The sequence below is a fragment of the Mirounga leonina genome, unplaced genomic scaffold (genome assembly GCF_011800145.1).
Source record: "Mirounga leonina isolate KUSES-001 unplaced genomic scaffold, KU_Mleo_1.0 Mir_166, whole genome shotgun sequence".
NCBI classification, from domain to species: Eukaryota; Metazoa; Chordata; class Mammalia; order Carnivora; family Phocidae; genus Mirounga; species Mirounga leonina.
In genome coordinates, this window is record NW_023270418.1 from 36,554,163 (window position 1) to 36,573,290 (window position 19,128).

General features: G+C 63.4%; 1 protein-coding gene and 1 long non-coding RNA gene across 4 annotated transcripts; one reads left to right on the plus strand and one right to left on the minus strand.

The window, feature by feature from the left end:
- Positions 1 to 693: 693 nt before the first annotated feature.
- Positions 694 to 3,770, minus strand: LOC118016187. The gene is made up of 4 exons (XR_004680772.1): positions 3,509 to 3,770; positions 2,606 to 2,677; positions 1,757 to 1,938; positions 694 to 874 (listed from the first exon to the last, which is right to left on the minus strand). It is a non-coding gene; the product is annotated as an uncharacterized LOC118016187 (long non-coding RNA).
- A 4,132-nt stretch (positions 3,771 to 7,902) lies between these two features.
- Positions 7,903 to 16,020, plus strand: IGF2 (insulin like growth factor 2). Of its 3 annotated transcripts, none has more exons than XM_035013536.1 (4): positions 7,903 to 8,064; positions 12,693 to 12,855; positions 14,756 to 14,907; positions 15,103 to 16,020. In XM_035013536.1, the coding sequence occupies exons 1-4, from the start codon at positions 7,903 to 7,905 to the stop codon at positions 15,340 to 15,342; spliced, it is 717 nt and encodes a 238-aa protein (XP_034869427.1). In that variant the 3' UTR covers positions 15,343 to 16,020. The 3 variants fall into 3 exon arrangements, with proteins under 3 accessions (XP_034869427.1, XP_034869426.1, XP_034869428.1); XM_035013535.1 differs by lacking the exon at positions 7,903 to 8,064 and adding an exon at positions 9,226 to 9,941; XM_035013537.1 differs by lacking the exon at positions 7,903 to 8,064 and adding an exon at positions 10,801 to 10,916.
- Positions 16,021 to 19,128: the final 3,108 nt, after the last annotated feature.

Genomic DNA, 19,128 nt, shown 5'->3' on the forward strand with positions numbered 1-19,128 from the left:
CCCCATGCCCAGGCAGAAGTCCACACCAGCCAGGAAGGGACAGCCCACCCAACAGAAGGGTCTCTTGCCTCTTCATGGGCAGGCACCTTTGCAGGCTTGGCTCCTGGGAAGCCCAGCTCTAGGTGAACTGTGGGCCACTTTCCTCTTCCCTTGTCCTTTGAAAAAGGGGGAGCTAGGCAGCCAGAGGGACAGGAAGGGGAGCTGCCACCCAAAACCCTGGCAAGGTGACCTGCAGGCCTTCCCACCGAACAGCCAGGGGACAGGGAGGAAGGGACGATGCTCTGGCTTGGGGGAGGTTTGTTTTAAAAGTGCTCATCTCAGGAACACCTTTGTATTTTCCCCAGGGGCCGAAGAGTCACTGCAGAGCTCCTTGAGGAGGAGGTGGATCCCAAGCCCCGAGGCCCTGCATCTCATCCAGCAGAGCCCCCTGCCCAGGCTGCCCCCCAGCCGGAGCCGCAGCCCCAGTCACTGCCCGACCCGCAGCCGGCCAGAGCCGCCAGAGAACCCAGCCCGGAGGTGAGCTGCTGTGGCCTGTGGCCCAGGCGGTCGCCGCGCGCTCAGAACTGAGGCCCGCAGCCAGCCCCAGCCCCACAGAGGTGAGTGTCTTCAGACCCCCAGGGCAGGGCTGAGGTGTCCGCTGGCTTCGTTCTCCAAGTGTCAGCTCCCGGCAGAGGCCTCCTTTCCTTAGGTTCACGGAGCAACCCCCCCACCAGGCCCAGGGAAGCTGGGGCGCATTCAGAGTCACACCGTGGGCATCTGTGATTCAGGGGGTCTGGTCTGCTCCGCTCCGGGTGTCGGTCCCTTGGTCGCTCAGGTGTGGGCACAGCCGCTCCTTGCAGTCTGGGCTCCTCTGGGGGTCCTTGGAGGGGAGCTCCTGGCCAAAGAAGGGCAAGGGAGGAGGAGGGAGCAGCCATGGGAGAAGGGGAGGACAAGGACTAGGTGGGGACAGAATTGGAGGAAAGAGAAAACAAGCAGGTGGGGGGGAGAATTCATCAATTGCGGGGGCAGCAGGAGCCCCCAGGCAAGCTGGCTTCTGCTGGGGCACCTGAGACCCAGGTCCTTCCCTGCCCTGGGCTGCTGGGCTGTGGGGCCTCACACCGGTGGCTTGACCTCTCTGTGTCCTCATTTGTCAAAGTGGGTGGCAGTCTCAGACTCCTGGCTGTTCAGTTGTGAGGAGAAAGGGAGGTCGTGCCCCATGGGCAGGCGGCAGAGGGACTCTTGAGTGCTTCGGCCATAGGAGCCCCGGTGTCGCGATTCCATTGTGTTCGGCCAGAGGGGCTTCCTGTGTGTGTGAGTGAGGGGTGGGGGGTGGGGGGACTAGAAAGGCCCTCAGGCCAGAGTGCCTGGGACACTTCTGGAGCAAGCTCAGTGGTGGTGGCCACGCCGGTTCACGGACAAGGTACTGGGGTTGGGGGCACAGGCTGAGCTGCCCTGGAGGGGTGCTCTGCTCCAGGGTCCTGGGGAGCTTTGGAAGTGGGGGCGGGGTGGGTCTGTGTCCTTGCGCTGGACCCCAGAAGTGACTGAGGCCACCCTTCAGAGCGGGGGGGGGGCGGGAACCCAGCAGGTGACCCCCTTCTAGGTTGGTTGGCCCATCTGAGAGACAGGCCATGAATGTTCTTTTTAAGGTGTCTTTATTTCTGACTCTACAGAAAACAGTACAATAGTGGCCTTGCCTGGGTCCTTCCCCAGCACGCCTACTCAGCCCCCCCCCCCCCCCCCCCCCGCGTCCTCCACCCAGCCCCTAACCCCTACCTACTTTTGGCTTTGGTTTATGGAACAGTGGTTTGTGGCGCCTTTGTGCCTTGGGTGGCTTGAGCCGTCGTCGGGTCCTGGTGGTTCCGGCTGGGTCCTTGGTCCCTCGCTTCTAGCCAGGGCTGACGCTGAGCCGGGGTCCCTCCTGGAGCCCAGTGCAAGGTCTGAGCCTCAGCGGCCGGTGCCCTGCGGTGGGTGAGGGAGGGGTGCTCAGGGACCCTCGGAGAACAGAGCAGAGTTTGCAGAATGCTGGGCTTGGTCCCAGGGAGCGGGAGCAGCCAGCTCAGAGCCAGAGCTGTGGGAGGACACCGGGAAGGAGAAAGGCTGCCTGCTGGGAGCAGGGGAGTGAGGGAGCCGGGAGGCGGCTCGAGAGCAGCCGCAGGCCTGGGGCGTAGGGGCCAGGCTCTTAGGGTGAGTCCAAATTTGGGGGGGATGATTATTCTCTGTGGAGCATGGGTTTGCGGTCTGCAGGGAGGCTCGTGCTGCCGCCGGGGCTGGAGCAGGGCAGGGGGGAGGGTGGCTGGCGCTAGGGCTGAAGTTCTGCCAGCCGGGCTCTGGGCAGGAGAGACCCCAGTCCCGAAATATGCTCGGGCTACTGCAGTTCCCTTCCTACCGTGGAGGGCCGGAAGTCGGGGAGAGCCTGACGCTGTCCTGGCTGGGGGCAGCCAGTGCCTTTTTGAGCCCTAGGGTGACCCGGATCTGCCCCTTCCCAGCCTGCCCCTTTAGCCACACTTTTGACTAAATAAGGCGAGGGTTCAGCGGGCAGCCCCGCGGGGTAGAGAGCGCATGTGCACCCCCCCTCCTTGCCCCCGTGGCTCAGCCTGGCACCCCAAAGTGGCCTCAGCCTTCCTACCTCCAAGGTCCAGGCAGAGGCCAGAGGGGCACGTCTCCAAGCACCGGGCAGAGGCTTCTCCAGGGCAGGCTCCTGTGTGGGCAGAAAGCAGGGGAGGGACCCACTGAGAGGCTGCTGGTGTGGTTGCCCCCCCACCACCCCCAACCAGGGGGAAAGCCCACGCTTTGGAAAGGGGCTCTCACCTCAGCACCCCATCCCACTCCCAGCCTGGGAAGCAGGCCTGGAGGAAAGGTGGGGGGCCCAGAGCAGAGCCACAGGGAGCCCTGTGTTTGTCCATAAGCAGAGGCCCTCCGGAGGGTTTGGAATCTGCTCTGGGCTCCCAGGGACCCAGTTCCCTACCCCCAAATTCACAGGTCTCCACGCATTGGGGAGCGACTTCAAGGCACCCAAGGCTTCTCTGCTGGAGGCCCTCTCCTCACCCTCCCTCTGTCCCCAGGCACACCCCACGCCCGCACAGGCCTGAGAGCCAGGGGCGCGGGAGGCTACAAAGCTGGTGGAGGGGGGAGGGGGCGGTGATGGGGGGGCAGGCCAGATGTTCTTGGAATGGGACACGGGGTGATTGATGCGGACTGGAATTTGAAGGGGGAACATTCCCCACGTGCCTGGGGCTCTGGGTGGAAAATGGGCTGTTTTTCATGGTGGTGTGGGGGGGGAGTCTCCCTGTCTTGCCAAAATAACGTGAAGAGTCCCGCACCTGTCCAATGGCATTAACCCCTGCCTTCCCAGAGTGTCAGGCTTTGAGCCGCCCCCTTCTAACTGGGGTCCTTCTCTGGGGTGACAGTGGGGACAAGCGGTGCCCGCTGGAGGGGCCCCAGGATCCCCACCATTTCTCTGTCCCCGGCAATGCCTCCTTCCTGGGAGCTCCGTACCCCTCAGATGCCCCCCAGGGTCGCTGCCCCCCACCTCAACAGTGCTCAGTCCGAGGTGGTGACCGTGTTCGTGGCAGCAGCGCCTTGCGCCTGCGCTGCTTCAACCCTGGCTTGTGAGCGACTGGGCTTTCCCAGCCGGGCTAGCGAGGCTCTGCGTGAAAATTCCCTTTGCGAAAACGAAAGGAGACCCCTGGCGCCCCGGCCACCGTGCAGGGCTGCCCCCATTCCTTCTCCCCGATGTCTCTCCTCTTCTTCCCCATTCCCGCCCCTCCTTCGTGTCACCCAAGCAAAACTGGCTTCGCCCCTGTGTGGGGACTGGTTGAGGCCCGAAGGGCGCTCGCGGAGCGCCTCGGCGCGCGGGGGTGGCCGTCTGGGGTGCTCCCGGGCCCCCAAGCCGAGCCGGGGACGAGCCTGCCCGCGGCGGCCGCCCGGCCGCGGCTTCGCCTAGGCTCGCAGCGCGGGAGCGCGTGGGGCGCGGCGGCGGCGGGGAGCGCGGGGCCGTCCTCGGAGGCGGCCGAGCGGGGAGCCGGGAGCCCCGCGAGCGCCGGGGCGCCGCGCCCAAGTCGCTCCCTCGCGGCTCCCGGGTTCCTCCCTTCCTCCCGACGCCTGCTCGGCGGGGCTGCCGCCGCACGCGCGCTCACGGCGGCCAGAAGGCCAAAGAAAGAGCGGCGATACTCCTTCCGGGGCGCGCGCCCCGGGGAGCCCCGCGCTACCTGCCCGCGCCGCCCGCGCCCGCGGCCCCCGGGGAGGGCGCCACTGCTCCGCGCGCGAGCCCCCAGACGCGGGGGAGCGGCGGCGGCGCGGCGCCTCCCGGCCCCGGGAGCCCCGCCACTCCCGTGCGGCCCTCCACCTCCGGGGTCCCAGCCCACCGAGCGACCTCCCTGCTCCCACCGAACGCGGACGTAATTTTTCCTGGGATCCTCCAGATGTAAGGCTCGCTCCCAGGTCCTCCCAACACATCCAGCCTTTCCCCAGGCCACAAGAATTTTCTTGGACATCAATTTCCGGGGACCCCGAGAAAAGCAAGCCCTTCGCTGGCTTCCCCAGATTCACCTAGTGTCCTGGAACCCCAGACTCATTGGGCAGGCCCTTAACAGCCTTATATACCGTGCTCCACACCCCAGCGGTTTACACATCGCCGACCCGGGATCCCCTACAATTTCAACGTTAACCCCGGGTCCTGTGGTCGTCACGCTGACCAATTTGCCTGGCTCCCCAGAAGGCGGACGGTGTTTTTCTGGCACTTAGGTGCCGTCTCTCCGAAACAAGTGGAGCTTTTTCCCTGTGCCTCCATAATTTTGGACCTTAACTGCAGGGTCTCCCAAGCTAGTATACTTGTCCCAGTTTTGGCTGCCCCACACCGAAGCCCTGTTCCCCGGGCTCCCCACAGTTTAGGACGCTGTCTGCGGGGTTCCACAAATTTATCGGCATCAGCCCGGGTTCCCTAAATTTTACACAAAGATTCCCAGGTCCCCCTAATGCACGAAGCAATTTTCCCAGAACCCTCAGAGTTTGAACGTGGCTTCCTATTCCTTTCCTAAAATTGAGGCATTGCACCCAGTGCACACCAGGCCCTTTTCTCAATCCTAAATAGTCTGCACTCTGGTTTCCTGACTTCCACAAAGTTGGGAGGATGATTTCTGACCCCCAGATCTCATTGAGCAATATTTTTTTTTTGTTGGGGGGGGGGATGAAAATTCGGTGAGTTCATTTACAGGACTCTCCAAGCTTCCTGGCCACTAATCAGGTCCCTTATGGATTAGACACTGTCACCCAACCCCGGAAAGCACACTGAGCAATTACTGGAGATGTGCTTCCTTGTGGCCCTGTGGGTTGGGCAGATTCCCCTGGGTCACACCACGCAGGAAACAAACCCTTTGCACAAAGCCTACATCTCCTTGTACCAGGTTCTGTTGGGTGTCCCCAGTAACCAAATATTGGGAACATGTTCTCTTCACCATAACATTTTGAGTATTAAAACATTCCCTGTGTCCCACTGGCTTACTGACAAAAATCCGGATTTTCTGAAATTCAGGCAGTGATCTCAAACCCCAGGATGACACTGGACCCTTTTCCTGATCCCTTATATTTGAACATGCTGGGCTCTCTCAAATATCATGCATTGCCCTCCAGGCCCGAAAACACAGTCAGTGCTACACTTGGATCACAGAAAGACACTGATTTCTTGGATTCCAGAGCATTCTGCATACCCACAAAGTCACCCAAAATGTAAGCAACATTTCCTGGGTCTCTCACACACTGCAAGCTCCCTGTAGATCACCAATTTTGGACACTGATTCTCCAGGCCTCAAAACCTACGGACTCTTAATCCTTTTTCCCTAAAACTTATTGACCCCCAGTTTTCCTGAGGACACTGAGCAACTTCCCTGGATCTCCAGATTCAAAAATTAGTTTGTGGGGGCCTCCAAATTGAGACATGTCTCCCAGTCCTCCAAAATAAATTGGGACTCCCCCTCCAACAAAACAACTGAGCTTTTTTTGAACATTGATTTTTGAGTCTCCTGATTTTATGACCCTTGCTCCCCAACTCCCCCTAAATTCAGGCAACTTTCCATGCCCCCCCCAAATGAAAATGTCCAGGGATCAAAAAATATCCTAGAAACCCTAGGTCTTATGGGCCTGTGTCCTACAGGCTTCCAGGCTATTACCAGTGGTCCCTGAGATTTAGACATCTGCCTCCATTGGACAATTCCCATGGATCCCCAAAACTTGGGACATGTTTTGCTAGGGTTCCCCAAATGCAGACAGTGACCAAGCAAACAGGATATTTTTTCGTGCTCACCAAAAATAAACTAATTGAAACCAATTAAAAATTAAAATATAAGCGGACATGGATTTTTCTGCATTTCCCAAATATACTGATCACACCCCAGGTTCCCCCAAGTTTAGACCGTGTTTCTTGAGTCTCTAAAGGACACTGTGAATTGGCCCCAGACCATGACAATTAAGGAGGTTACTTCCTTGGCGGCACTGGCTTCCAGGCCACTAATTTTGCATTTCTAAATTGTGGAAGTAAATCTCTACTTCCCTCCACCACACTGAAATTTCCCCTAGATCCCCAAAATGGGTTCAGTGTTTCTCTCCTCCCAATTTCAGATAATGTGCCTCTGAGGTTCCCCCCACCCCCCACGTTTCATGCTGAGAATTTTCTCAGAGTCACCCAAAACCTATCTCCCACAAATTGGCCTGGGGTTCCCCTAAGCTTGTTGACCAAGATGCTGAGTCCCCCCTATTTCAGAATCGAATTTCTTGTTCCCTCCCCCCCACCCTTTGTACTGAGCAATGTCCCCTGATCCTTCAAACTTGGACCCTGGATCCTGAGTCTCAAATGTTGTCACTGATTACAGTTCCCCACACCAACGGGGCCTCCCCCGGGTCTCCTGCGACGGGACACTACTGCTCTGAGCCACAAACCAGACAGAGCTCTGACTTGCGTTCCCGACATTTGGGCATTGTTCCCGGCCCGCCGGCAGCCCTCTGCACTTTTTCCAACCCCGAGCGGTGGGTACTGGTTTCAGCCTCTCTTCGTCTCCTACGAAGGCCCCCGAACTCCTCGGATTTGGGAAATTTCTCTCTCTATTCCCCAACACACTTGGCCCTGCAGCGTGTCCGCCAGGACGTGGGCAGTGCTGCTCCCGCGTCCAGGAAAACGACTGGGCATTGCCCCCAGTTTCCCCCAAATTTGGGCATTGTCCCCGGGTCTTCCAACGGACTGGGCGTTGCCCCCGGACACTGGGGACTGCCCCCGGGGTCTCGCTCACCTTCAGCAGCGTCCACCGCCGCCGCAGAGAGCTCGCTCGCTGCCTCGGCTCCTCGCGCGCCCGCGGACGCAGCTTTCAGCCTCCAGCCTCCAGCTTTGCGGTGAGCTCCCCGCCGCCTCCGCGGCCCCGGCCGGCTTCCCCGCCCGCCCCGCCACCGTCCCGCCGGGGCCGGGGCTCGCCTCGGGCGGCCGCCGGGGACACGAGAACGGGGCGCAGGAGCCTTTTGAGGGCTTGCGGCTCGGCGGCCGCGCTCGCTGGGACCTGGCGCCCCGAAACCTGCGCCGCTTTCGTTTGCTCTTTGCAAAGATCACAATCGTGGGGAAGGTGCCTCGGTGGCCCCAGAGCGGGGAGGGCCGGGCGCTGGGTCGGAGGGACGCCGAGGAGAGGCGCACCCCGTTCGGGCGGTGCGGCGCCTCCAAGTCCGCGGGGCAGGGCAGTCGGGGAGGCGCGCGCTGAGCGCGGGCGAAGTGATTGATGGCGGAGCGAGGGGGCGAGCCGGCGCGGGCTTCCGCCGGCGGCGTCCCCTTCCCCTCGGAGAGGCGCGGGTGGCCGGGGCGCCGAGGGGCGGGCGGGGCGCCGGGGCTTGTGCGTGGTTTTGACTTGGTAAAAATCACGACTTCTTTACGTCGTCCAAACTCTCCAAGAGATGGTTTCCCCAGACCCCGAAATTATCGTGGTGGCCCCCGGGGCTGAACCCGACTCTACGCGAGTCCAACGCACTGAGGACAGGGGAATCATTATCCGGATATTTTGGGCGGGCCCCAAAGGCGAGCTGCTTAGACGAACCCCGGTGAGTTCGGTCATGCAGGTAGGATTTGAGCGCTGTTTCCCTCCCTGCTTTCCCCTCCCCGGCTAGGCGCAGCCGCGGCAGGCCCCACGTCTGGCTTCCATGTGGGCCTGGCGGGGCCGGCCCTCCCCAGGAACCGCACCTGGCGGCCGCCGCAGCTACACCCCTGCTCCCGTGTGGCACCGGGGGGCGCTCAGGCTCCGGCTGCCGCGACTTCAGGCGCCGCGCCTGCTCGGGCAGGTGGCGGCTGCGCGCCCTGCCCGCGCCCGGAGGTTCCTCCGTCCCCTACAGCTCCCCGCGGGACCCGGGGACCCCAGACTCGGCGCCGAACCACCTGCGCCCTCACTCTTGGTCCGGCGCCCCCGCCGCGTAGCCCCGCGCCGGCGCTAGGGCCTGGGACACCGCCCACCTTTCTCGCTTCGCGCCCCCCGCGCGCGCGAGCCTAGAAACCCCTGGTTCCCCGGAACCCGAAAGGGGAGCCCCCCAACACTTTAGAACGGAGACTCGGGGTTTCTTTCGCATTCTTCCGCTCCCCGCCCCCAACTCAATCTCTCCGCGAGCACCCCCCAGCCCCCCCACCGTCGCCCCGGACCCGGGGCCCCCCAGCCCCTCGCCCTCCCTTGCTCGAGCTGCAGGGGCGGTCCGGAGGGCGGGGCCAGCGCCCCGAGGGCGCCCATTGGCGCGGGCGCGGGGCCAGCGGGGCCCGAGCGGGCGCCGCGCCGCGGGGTGGCGCGGCTATAAGAGTCGGGCGTTGGCGCCCGCAGTTCGCCTGCTCTCCGGCGGAGCTGCGTGAGGCCAGGCCGGCCCCCGGCCCCCCCCTTCCGGCCGCCCCCGCCTCCTGGCCCACGCCCGCCCGCGCTCGGCCCGCCAGCGCCTCCATCCGGCCGGCGGTCCCGCGTCGTCGCCGCCCGCTGCCACGCTGCTGACTCCCGCCTTGGGCGCCGTCGGCGGGGCCGCGCTCCGCCGGGCCTGCGGATCCCCGCCGCCTCCTCTTCCATCTACCTCAACGCCCTCCCCGCTTCGCCCGAGGAGGCGGTCCCCCCCGCAGGCAGTCCGGCTCGCAGGCCGCCGGCGTTGTCATCCCCCGCGCTGCCCCCAGCCCTCCCCGGCGCGCGGCCCGCCGCTTCCCTCCTCGCCGCGTCCCGAGCGGCTCGGCGCCGCCACCGCCAGCCCCCCCCCCAGGGCCCGGGCTCGCGACGGCCGAGGGCTCCGTCGGCCCAATCCGAGCTGGGCGCCCGTGGCCCGGGCGATCCTCCGCTCCGCCCCCCTCAGCACCGTCCCCGGCCCTCGACGTTGCGCCCTGCCCTCGCTTCTCTGTGCTCCCCCGTCCCCTCTCTAGCCTCTGGCCCCGGCGCCCGCGCTCCGCTCTCCCGCAGCCTGCCCTTCGCTCCCTCCCGCCCCCCCCAGCTCCTCGCCTCCGACTCCCTCCCCCTCCACGCCCGCCCTCTCGCCTCGCCGTCCCGAAGTGGATTAATTATACGCTTTCTGTTTCTCTCTGCGCTGTTCTCCCCCGCTGCGAGCCTGCCCGCCTCTCGCTGTCCTCTCTCCCTCTCTCCCTCTCTTTGGCCCCCCCCTTCACGTTCTCTCTGTGTCTCTCACTATCTCTGCCCCCTCTATCCTTGATACAACAGCTGACCTCATTTCCCGATACCCTTTCCCCCCCTAAAAGTACAACATCTGGCCCGCCCCAGCCCGCAGACAGCCCGCCCTCCCCAAACAATCAGACGAGTCCCCCCCCAAAAATAAGCCATCCCCCCGTTCTGCCCCGTCGCACATTCGGCCCCCGCGACTCGGCCAGAGCGGCGCTGGCAGAGGAGTGTCCGGCAGGAGGGCCAACGCCCGCTGTTCGGTTTGCGATACGCAGCAGGGAGGTGGGCGGCAGCTGCGCCGGCTTCCAGGTAAGCGGCGTGCGGGCCGGCGGGGCGGGGAGAGGGACCCGGGCAGGCCCGGGGTGGGGGTCTGGGGGTCCGGCTCCCTGTGGCGAAGCCCGCGCCCTCCCCTGCGCCGCCCAAGTGGGGGTGGGCGGGTAGGGGCTTCGGGAAGTGCCGGGGAGGTGTGAGCTGTCTGCAAAGGCGACTTCCTGGTCGGTTTGTGGGTGCAGGGGGCTGTTGCTGAGAGTCTGCGATCCGTGCCGTGTGGGGGAGGGCGCTGTCCCCCAGGGTGTTGGGTAATGAGGAGGGGCGCACGGCTCAGAAACCCACCCTGGTATGTTGACTCCGTGCCAGCAAGACTGAAGGAGGAAAACGGGGTGGGCGGGGCCAGGATGGAAGAGGGGGCGAGCTGGCAAAAGGCTCAGACGAGGCGCCACATTTGCAGTTGGCCCCCCCCACACACGCCCCCCCTTTCCCTGTCCCCAACATTTCCACCCAGGAATCTGGGGAGAGGGGCTGGTTGGAAGCTCAGATGAGCAGGAGCGTACAGCCCATAGAGGGTAACTGCCCCTGCCCAGTGGGCAGATGGAACTTTCCATACAAGGAGGTGTAAAGCAGCCCCCCCTTCTTCCCCTCCCCCCCACTTTGCCTTGTGCCTAGATGGGCTGGGGGTGCAGGATGAGCCCCCACCCCCACCCCGCGGTACTTCGCGGAGGGATGGTCCAGGGCTAACTGTTGGGGGTGCAGGAGAGAAGGGACTGGCTGGGAGGACGGAGGGGGCGGGAGCAAAGGGGGCGGGGGGGGGGGTCGGCGGGGGGGGGGGGGGGGGGTAGGGTGGAGCCCGGGCTGGGAGGAGCCGGCTCAGACATAAAAGCTGGAGCACTGACCAGCCAGCAAACTGGACATTAGCTTCTCCTGTGAGGCAGCCTTCCAGCCTCCTCCTCCTCCTCCTTCTCTTCCTCCTTCTCCACCAGTCCCAGCAAGCCTCCTGTCCAGCTGCAGGTAACCAGGGCTGTTGAGCGAGGACCCCTCTGCCCTCTCGCTCCGGCCTGCTCGCCTGCTGATGGCCTCGGGCCTCACCCCCTCCACCTCTCCTCTCTGCCTCTATCCTCCTCACCCCTACCCTCCCTCCTCCCCTCCCTCCTCCGGGGCTTGCTTACCTGGCCCACACCTCTGCCTGCCTCGTGCCTCTCCTCATCGGGCCTCTGCTCTCTGCGGGTGCTCTGGACCGGACCCCGCACTGGAGTGGCCGGGCTTGCAGAAGGACGCAGCTGCCGCTCGGCCGGCGCCCAGTCGCTAGCTGGCCAAATTGTTCTTAGAATTTGGAAGGGGGCAGCAGCGGGGGCAGCCTGGGAGCCTGGCTGGGGCCGGGGCGAGGGCAGGAGGAGGTGACCAGGGTGGCACTTGAGATCCTTCTGTGGATCTGGCCACTGCTCTTCATCCAATTTCAGCGGAGGCTGCGCTCCCTTCTTATTCCCCCTTCTCTCCTGCACGATTTCTGGCATCAGAAAATTCCCTGGGCCTCCCATGCAGCAGCCGGGCTCCAGGCTGGGAAGGGGCATGCTGCCTGGACCCCCCCATGCCCACCTGGTGTGGAGCCTGGGAGGGGCACCTCTGGGCAGGCTGCCTGGCCCCTGGCTTGGGTAGCATCAGGGTGCCAGGGGCTCAGAGGCCCTGGGCCGTGACTGTCGCCCCAGAAGGGGTTTGTACCTGGGCCAGCGGAGGGCAGGCTGGGGCTGCCTGCCTGGATGTGGGGGGGGGGTGGCGAATCCACTTTCTGGAGGGAGCAGGGGCAGCTTGCTGTATCCACAAGAGAGCCTGAGGCCCCTCCTGAGCCCCCCGGCCCTGGAGGGACCTTGTTAACCCTTGCCCGGGGCCTGCAGCTGCACACCCTGTGCAGGGGGTGTGTCCTTCCAGGTTGGGCTCCAAGGACCTGGTGTCCAGCCTCCAGGTGGCCTGACCTGTTCTCTCCAGCTCCCAGGGTGGGCTTTGGTACCCCCGTGGGGGAGAGGGTCTGGTGATCCCAGAGAGACCTCGAGGCCCTGGGTGCTGTGATGCCAGGCGTGCAGAGGAGGCTTCTAGTCTTTGTGTTTTGGGGTGCCCAGGGCACTCTGGAGTGGAGGACTGAGCGATTCAGGAGGACAAGGCCCCTGGGAGTGTGGTTGGCACCATGCGGTAACCACCGGATCCTTGACCTGAGCTTTGCGCAGCCACAGACTGGGAGGGTGGGGGAGGGGGCAGGGGTGGGACTGGCCCAGCAGGACCCCCTGCTGCTTGCAGGGGGGCGGGAGGGTGGTCCTCTGGGATGCACATGCTCTGTGGTGGGGTGGGGCTGTCTGCCATCTTGGCTGATGCTGGGAGGTCTGAGGAGTGGCCACTGCCCTTTGCTGGCCCCGCCCCCATGACTTCATAGGACAGAGGCCAGGTTCAGTGTCCAGCACTGGCCCCCGCAGCTCCGGGTGTGGCCGAGCCCCTGCAGTGGTGACGATGGGGAGGATCACCCCCATGTGGAATTGCCGACCAGCACTTGGTACGGATCAGAGACGTGCTTCACACAGGTCCACTCAGCCTCGGGGCCACCGCGCACCCCGCCTTGGGCAGTGAGAGCACGTGTGATTTCTGTAATTAAAGTGGTCACATTTAGGAGGACACCATGCTCTAAACCGAACTTGGAATTAGGAGATGGCTAGGAGGGTGTCTCCGTCGGAGTCGGGGCGGCCTCTGGCCCTGGATGTGGCCTGGGAGGGCAGGCTCATGGCCTCATCTCTCCGCCCCCAGATGCCGATGGGGGTCCCGATGGGGAAGCCGATGCTGGTGCTGCTGACCTTCTTGGCCTTGGCCTCGTGCTGCTTTGCTGCTTACCGCCCCAGTGAGACCCTGTGCGGCGGGGAGCTGGTGGACACCCTCCAGTTTGTCTGTGGGGACCGCGGCTTCTACTTCAGTAAGTAGCTCAACGTGCGGTGGGGCAAGGGGGAGGGCGTACACAGCAGGTGCTCAATAAATGCTGGAGTCCTCCGCGCCATTTCCCAGACGCCCAGGGATACCCTCCGGGATGCCTGGTGTGGGGGGCCAGGTGGAGGGAAGCCACTGCAAGGTGGCGACCCCAGGCTCTCTTGTTCTGAGACTTCATGAGCACAACTGTGTCCACATTTATTGGGCACCTGCTGTGTGCCCGGGGGGTGGTGCTCACACCCCTGATTTTCCTGCAGCATGACTCAAAGTAGAACACTCTCCTCCCAGGAAGGGTGGGATCTGCGTGGGGGCCGGAGCATGGCAGGCGTGTGGGTGGGGGTGCAGGGTGGGCTGGACGGGGTGGGGGGGTAGGCCCTAGCAGGGAGGGGGACTTACCCTCCCTGCCTCCCTGGGACCTGCTTGCGGGCAGGGCTGTGAGCACTGAAGTTCCCCCCACATTTTCATGGTGCCTGACATTTTGACAGTGGGATTATCTGATTTAAAGTTAGATAAAATGGGTCGGAGACCAGTAAGAACAGAAGCGTCTGCCCGCACACCCACATGGGGGTGGGGGAAGAGAGGAGTGCCTGCCTACACAACAGCACTGGGGGAGGGGACGTGCACCCCAGGGGCGAGCCACAATGTGGGGTGCCCACCTGCCCGCCCAAGGGCTCTTGGGTTGTTCCTCCTGCTTCTCTCTTGATTTTCAACCCCCGGCGGACTTTCCCTGAGACCTCTGCTTCTCCTTGCCTCGTCCCTCTGTGGGACCCCCGAGTTGGAAGTGACCTCTTCCTCAGGGGTGTGGGCCCTTGCCCTCACCTCCCAGAAAGCTGGGCCTCAGTTTCCTCATCTATAAGATGGGCGGGGGAGTGTTTATCTGGATAACAGGAGGAACAGGGGCGGGGGGGCAGGCCCAGGCCGACCCTGAGGGTGGGGTGGGTGGGGGTGGGGACGTGACTGGGGTGAGTTGGCCACCGCCCTCATGGTCAGACCCAGCCCTCCTCCCGTGGCATCCCCCTCTGTAGCCTCAACTTACCCACAGACGCCAGCCTTGGATTCTCAAAGCTTCTCTCTGAAAAGCTCTCCTGCTTGTCCTTGCTTCTGAAACCCTACCCACCCTGGCCTCGCCTGTGCCCTCTCTCGCGCCTGCCTCGTTTGGGGGCAGGAAGTGTAGGGTCTGGTGCCCAGGGAGTGGGTCCCCTGCCGGGAGGGCCGGGCCCCCACCCGCGGGACCTCCTCCCCAGGGCGCCTGCCCTCAGCCCCCCAAGGTGAGGGCCGGGACTCTTCCTCGCAGCTGACCTTGGAGCCTGAGCAGCGGAGGGACGGGGAGGACGGGAGGAAAGGAGGACGTGGTTTCATGCAGGTCCTCACTCCTCCCCTCCCGTCTTCCTCTTCCTCTCCCAAGCCTGCAGCGTCTCAAGGGCTGCGGGCCGCCCAGGCTCCTGCTCTGTTCAGGGACGCCAGTTGCGTCCCAGCCTGGCCTTCTGGATGGGACCCTGTGCCCCCCAGCATGGGGGCTGGACCCCTCGTGGGCGGCCCCCTCCCCCGAGCCGGGCTCCCCGCCGGCACATTTTCCCTACCTCCCTGGGCAGCAGGACCAGGAGGCTGTGTCCACCTTCCACGCGAGCAGGGAGGCACCAAGAGGCCAGGGGCTGGTCCTGGATCACACACCCCCCCACTTCCACTCCTGTCCTTCCTGGGCACCCCGCCTGCCCACTCTCTCCCCCTTCCTCCACGAGGCTGGCTGCCCCTGAAGGCCCGCCCCCCCCGGGTGGTCCTCCTCCTCTCCTCCCCGCCCCGCTCCGGCTGGCCACGGCCAGAGGCCAGCTCCAGGGGACCGTGCGGCCGGTGCTCAAGTGCAGCTCTCCTTCCCCCTGTGGGACTTCCAGGCAGGCCGGCAAGCCGCGCGAGTCGCCGCAGCAGCCGTGGCATTGTGGAGGAGTGCTGTTTCCGCAGCTGTGATCTGGCCCTTCTGGAGACCTACTGTGCCACCCCCGCCAAGTCCGAGAGGGACGTGTCGACCCCTCCGACCGTGCTTCCGGTAAGAGGGGACCCGGTCTCGGCGTGGGGGGTGTCGCCTCGGAGCCAGGGGACCAGGGCACGTGGCACGGCTGGGGTGCACTCACCTGGGTGCCGTGGGTGCGGACGTGGCCGGTCACCCACCGGAGGGTGAGCGTGGAGGCCCCGCAGGCCCCCGGCGAGCTGGGTGCCCCCTGACTGGCCCTTCCCCTCTCAGGACAACTTCCCCAGATACCCCGTGGGCAAGTTCTTCCAATATGACACCTGGAAGCAGTCCGCCCAACGACTGCGCAGGGGCCTGCCTGCCCTCCTGCGCGCCCGCCGGGGTCGCATGCTCGCCAAGGAGCTCGAGGCGTTCAGAGAGGCCAAGCGTCACCGTCCCCTGATCGCCCTGCCCACCCACGACCCCGCGGCCCACGGGGGCGCCTCTCCGGAGGCGTCCGGCAATCAGAAGTGAGCCAAAATGTCGCGTAATTCTGCAAGACGGCACCGTCCACCTAGTGCCCTCCTCTTGACCAGGGGCCGTTCCACCGGGCCCCGCCTCTGACATCTCTCGGGGTCACATGCCCTCTGCGGGCTCCCCCATCCCCAGCCCCCGCGCCCCAACCTCCCCATGTCAGGCTCTTCTCTCCTTGGCCCCCTCCATCGGGCTGAGGAGATCCTAGCAACATCTCTAAAAATGTACAAACTCGATTGGCTTTAAATATCCCCCCAAAATTACCCCCCAAATTATCCCCAAATTGCACAATCGAAAAACTAAAACTACGAACCCCTAAATCTCACACACACACCAGTCCCCTTAAAATGAATTGGCTTTTTAGAAACACCAGGAACGTTAATTAGCTAAAAACAAAAACAAAAAAACCTAAAATTATCAATTGGCTAAAAAAACCCACCCAAACTGAATTGGCTTAAAAACAATTGGCATCATGAAAGAATTAGGCCCCCCCCTTTCCTTCTCTTCCCCAGGGACCTCGAGTCAGATTGGCCGTGAGCTCGGGCGCCTGGCCTCCAGGAGAAAGGAAGGGACCCCAAATCTACAGGTAGGCACGTCATGGTCCACTGCCGGCTCTGGCCTCCTCAGGCAAAACTCTGGTCGCATTTGGGGAGAATTGGTCATCCTCAGAACAGCAAAGCCCCAGACTCGTTCCTCGCTCTGTTTCCCATCCTTGAAAGTCACCATGGAGCTAGATGGGGGTTCCCAGTGAGACCGAAGGAGGGGAGAACAGAACATGAACACCGAAATCTGTGAAAAGAAACTTTAATTGGCACAAACCCCCCTACACTCTAAAATCCATCCTCCCCAAACCCACATATCCCAAAATCTTACATCTCAGTTTCCACCCTTAAAAACACCCACACACCCACCTGCATCCCTGCAGACACGCCCTTACATGCATGCACACACACACACCCTTGTGCACATATGCACACGCACGCTCACACACACATGCACACACGCACACCCTTGTGCACATATGCACACGCACGCTCACACACATGCACACACACACCCTCAACACACACATGCGCACACACTCACACATGCACACACACGCACGCACACATGCACACGCACACCTTCACACACACACACCCTGCTGCACACACACACCCTCCCACGCACACCCTCCCACACACGCACACTGTCATGCACATGCACACCCTCACACCCATGCACGCACGCACGCACGCACACAGATGGGTGAACCCAGCATGGTGCGGCTCAGACAACATTCTATCTCAGACCCTTCTCTAAGAGGTTTTCATGCCCCGTGCTCCCCTCCTGACCCCTGGGATGCGCTCCTCGGGTGGGAGAGGGCGCTCCCCACGGCCCCCGTGGCGTGAGCCCGATGCCCCCAGGCCCCACCAGCATCTGGGCCCTGCACCATCATGTGGAGCGAGGACCGGGTTTGGCCAGACTGGAGGTGGCTGTAGCCGAGCAGAGACCCAGACGTGCCCTACCGCGGAGCCTGACCCCCTAGGTGTGCTCTTTGAGAAACATCTGGGACCCCCAGCACACCTAGGGACCATCCTTGCTGGCCTCCTAGGGGCCTCTCAGCAATGGGGGGCCCCCCAGGGGGCCAGCAACGATGGTGGGGAGTGTGGGAAGTCTGGCGGTTGGAGGGGCGGGTGGGGGGCAGTGGGGGCTGGGTGGGGGGATGCTCTGGAGTAGGAAGTGGTCCCGCGAGCTTTGGAGGAGAAGAGTCAGGAGTCACAAGAGCAGAATTACAGATCCAATTAGGAGCCCAAATTTACGCCAATTGATCTATTCCCCCCTTTAATTGGTTTCTCCTGGGGCTTTTTTCCTTTTTTTTTTTTGATCCCTCCTTAGCTTTTTACGTGCGCTCACATCAAATTAAACTTACCCCCGTCCCACGTAACAGGGGAGCAGTGACAAAGCAATGTACGGAACCACCACCACCACCACCGCGGCCATGCCGCACGTCCTGCTCTCCGCCATTTATCGCCCCGATTCGGTTTTTGTTTTTATCTGTCCCTGTCGCTTGGGTTGAGTCGAGAGTGGGGCCTCCGTGGGGTACTGGCCACTGCACCCCACGGAGAAGCCAGAGGGAAAGGAGTGGGCCGCTGCCCGGCCTGGCCTTCGGGGACAGTGGCTGGTCCCCGGAGGTCCTGAGGGGCGGAGGAGGGGGTGGGGAGGCATCTCCTCGGTGTCCGGAAGGTGCTCGGAGGCCATCAGGAAAGGGCCCCCGGCTGGCCCAGGCCGGCTGGGGGGGAAGGGGCTGCAGGTGTGTGAGTAGAGGGGCTCCATCGGGCTGGAGCAGGTGGCCGCCTTCCGTGCACTTGGGGAGCCCTCCCCTCACCCCTCGGTGACACCTTACCCGCCTTCTCAGCACCCTGTCTTGCCCCCAGGAGGCTCAGAGCTCCGCGGGGTGTCCTGGGGCCCAGGCAGGGTGAGGCCGGAGAGTAGGGGAGGTCAGGAGGGTGTAGGCCCCGCAGAGCAAGGAGAGCTGCAAGAGTGGTCCATCGGCTGGGGTTGCTCCGGCCCCGAGGCCCATGGGTCTGGCGGTACCGAACCAGCCACCATCTCGGCGCCTAGGGCTGTGGCAGGGATCCGGGCGGCTGGGAGGTTTACCTCACCCCCGCTTTTGCCCCCAGCGCAGCCCCCCTGCACGACAGCCCGACTAGCATTCTAGAGGCCCAAGGCTTCTGGGCCCCAGCAACGGGGCTGGCACGACCCTGGGGGCGGTACGTGTCAGCCCACCAGCAGCACAGAGGGTCCTTCGGCAGGCGTCCGGGGAATGGGCCATTTGGAACATTGGACAGAGCTGAAAAGAGCCAAATTGTTGTAATTGGGACCCAGACAGATTGGCCTGAGATCCAAAAAGACTCGGAGGCACCCCAAATTGCCTGCCCATCCTGCCAGACACCCATCCCACCCAGTGTTACATTCTGCCTCTCATGGGGTGGGTGCTCCAGGGCCGTCTGCCAACGCTCCTCTGTGTCCCCCAGCAAACAGCTCCCCCAGGGTCCCCAGCCATCCCGACCCGGGCCCCCGTCTGACCTCCCGAGCCCCGGCTGTGGCCGTCCATCTTTTCTCCCCCCTCAACTGTCTTCAGCGGGACCCCCTCTTGGGTCCCCCCTGTCATCGCCTGAAGACCCCCCACGTGCCGAGCACCCAACGTCACCTCACCCACTGTCGCGGTCCATCTGGCAGTGGCCGTGCGGGCCTCAACTCGACCCCTTTAACATGCTCATATTTCTGGCAAAATTCATTGCTTGGGTTTTGTCTTTAACATTTATCGCTCGCAATCCCAATAAAGCATTCAAATTTATCTTGTTCTGAGTCCTCTGCTCTTTCACGCGCCTACGGGGTCAAGGAGGGAGGGGGCGCCTGGGGGTGCGGGCACCCCTCTGCTGCCTCACAGCACGCATGGCCAGTGAGAACAGCCTGAAAGCCTGCACACTCTCAGCAGCGACCGTGGCCGGGGCTTGGGGCCAGGGGCTCTGGGACAATCTTAGCCACCAAATCCTCAAAGATGGGGTGTCCTGTGGCAGGAGGGGCCCCGGGGGGGGGCTGGTTTCCAGGAGCCACTGATGAGAAGTGAAGTGCCTTCACTGCCAATCCCAGGGACCTCTCCCAGCCTGGGGGAGGGTGCGGGGTGCCCACCAGGTTCTAAAATGTTCTGGAAACTAGCTGTTGCTAGAGACGGGGATTCATGTCGCCTGACGGCCCAGTGGCACACACAGACTTGCTCAGCCTCCCCCCAAGATGGAGGCT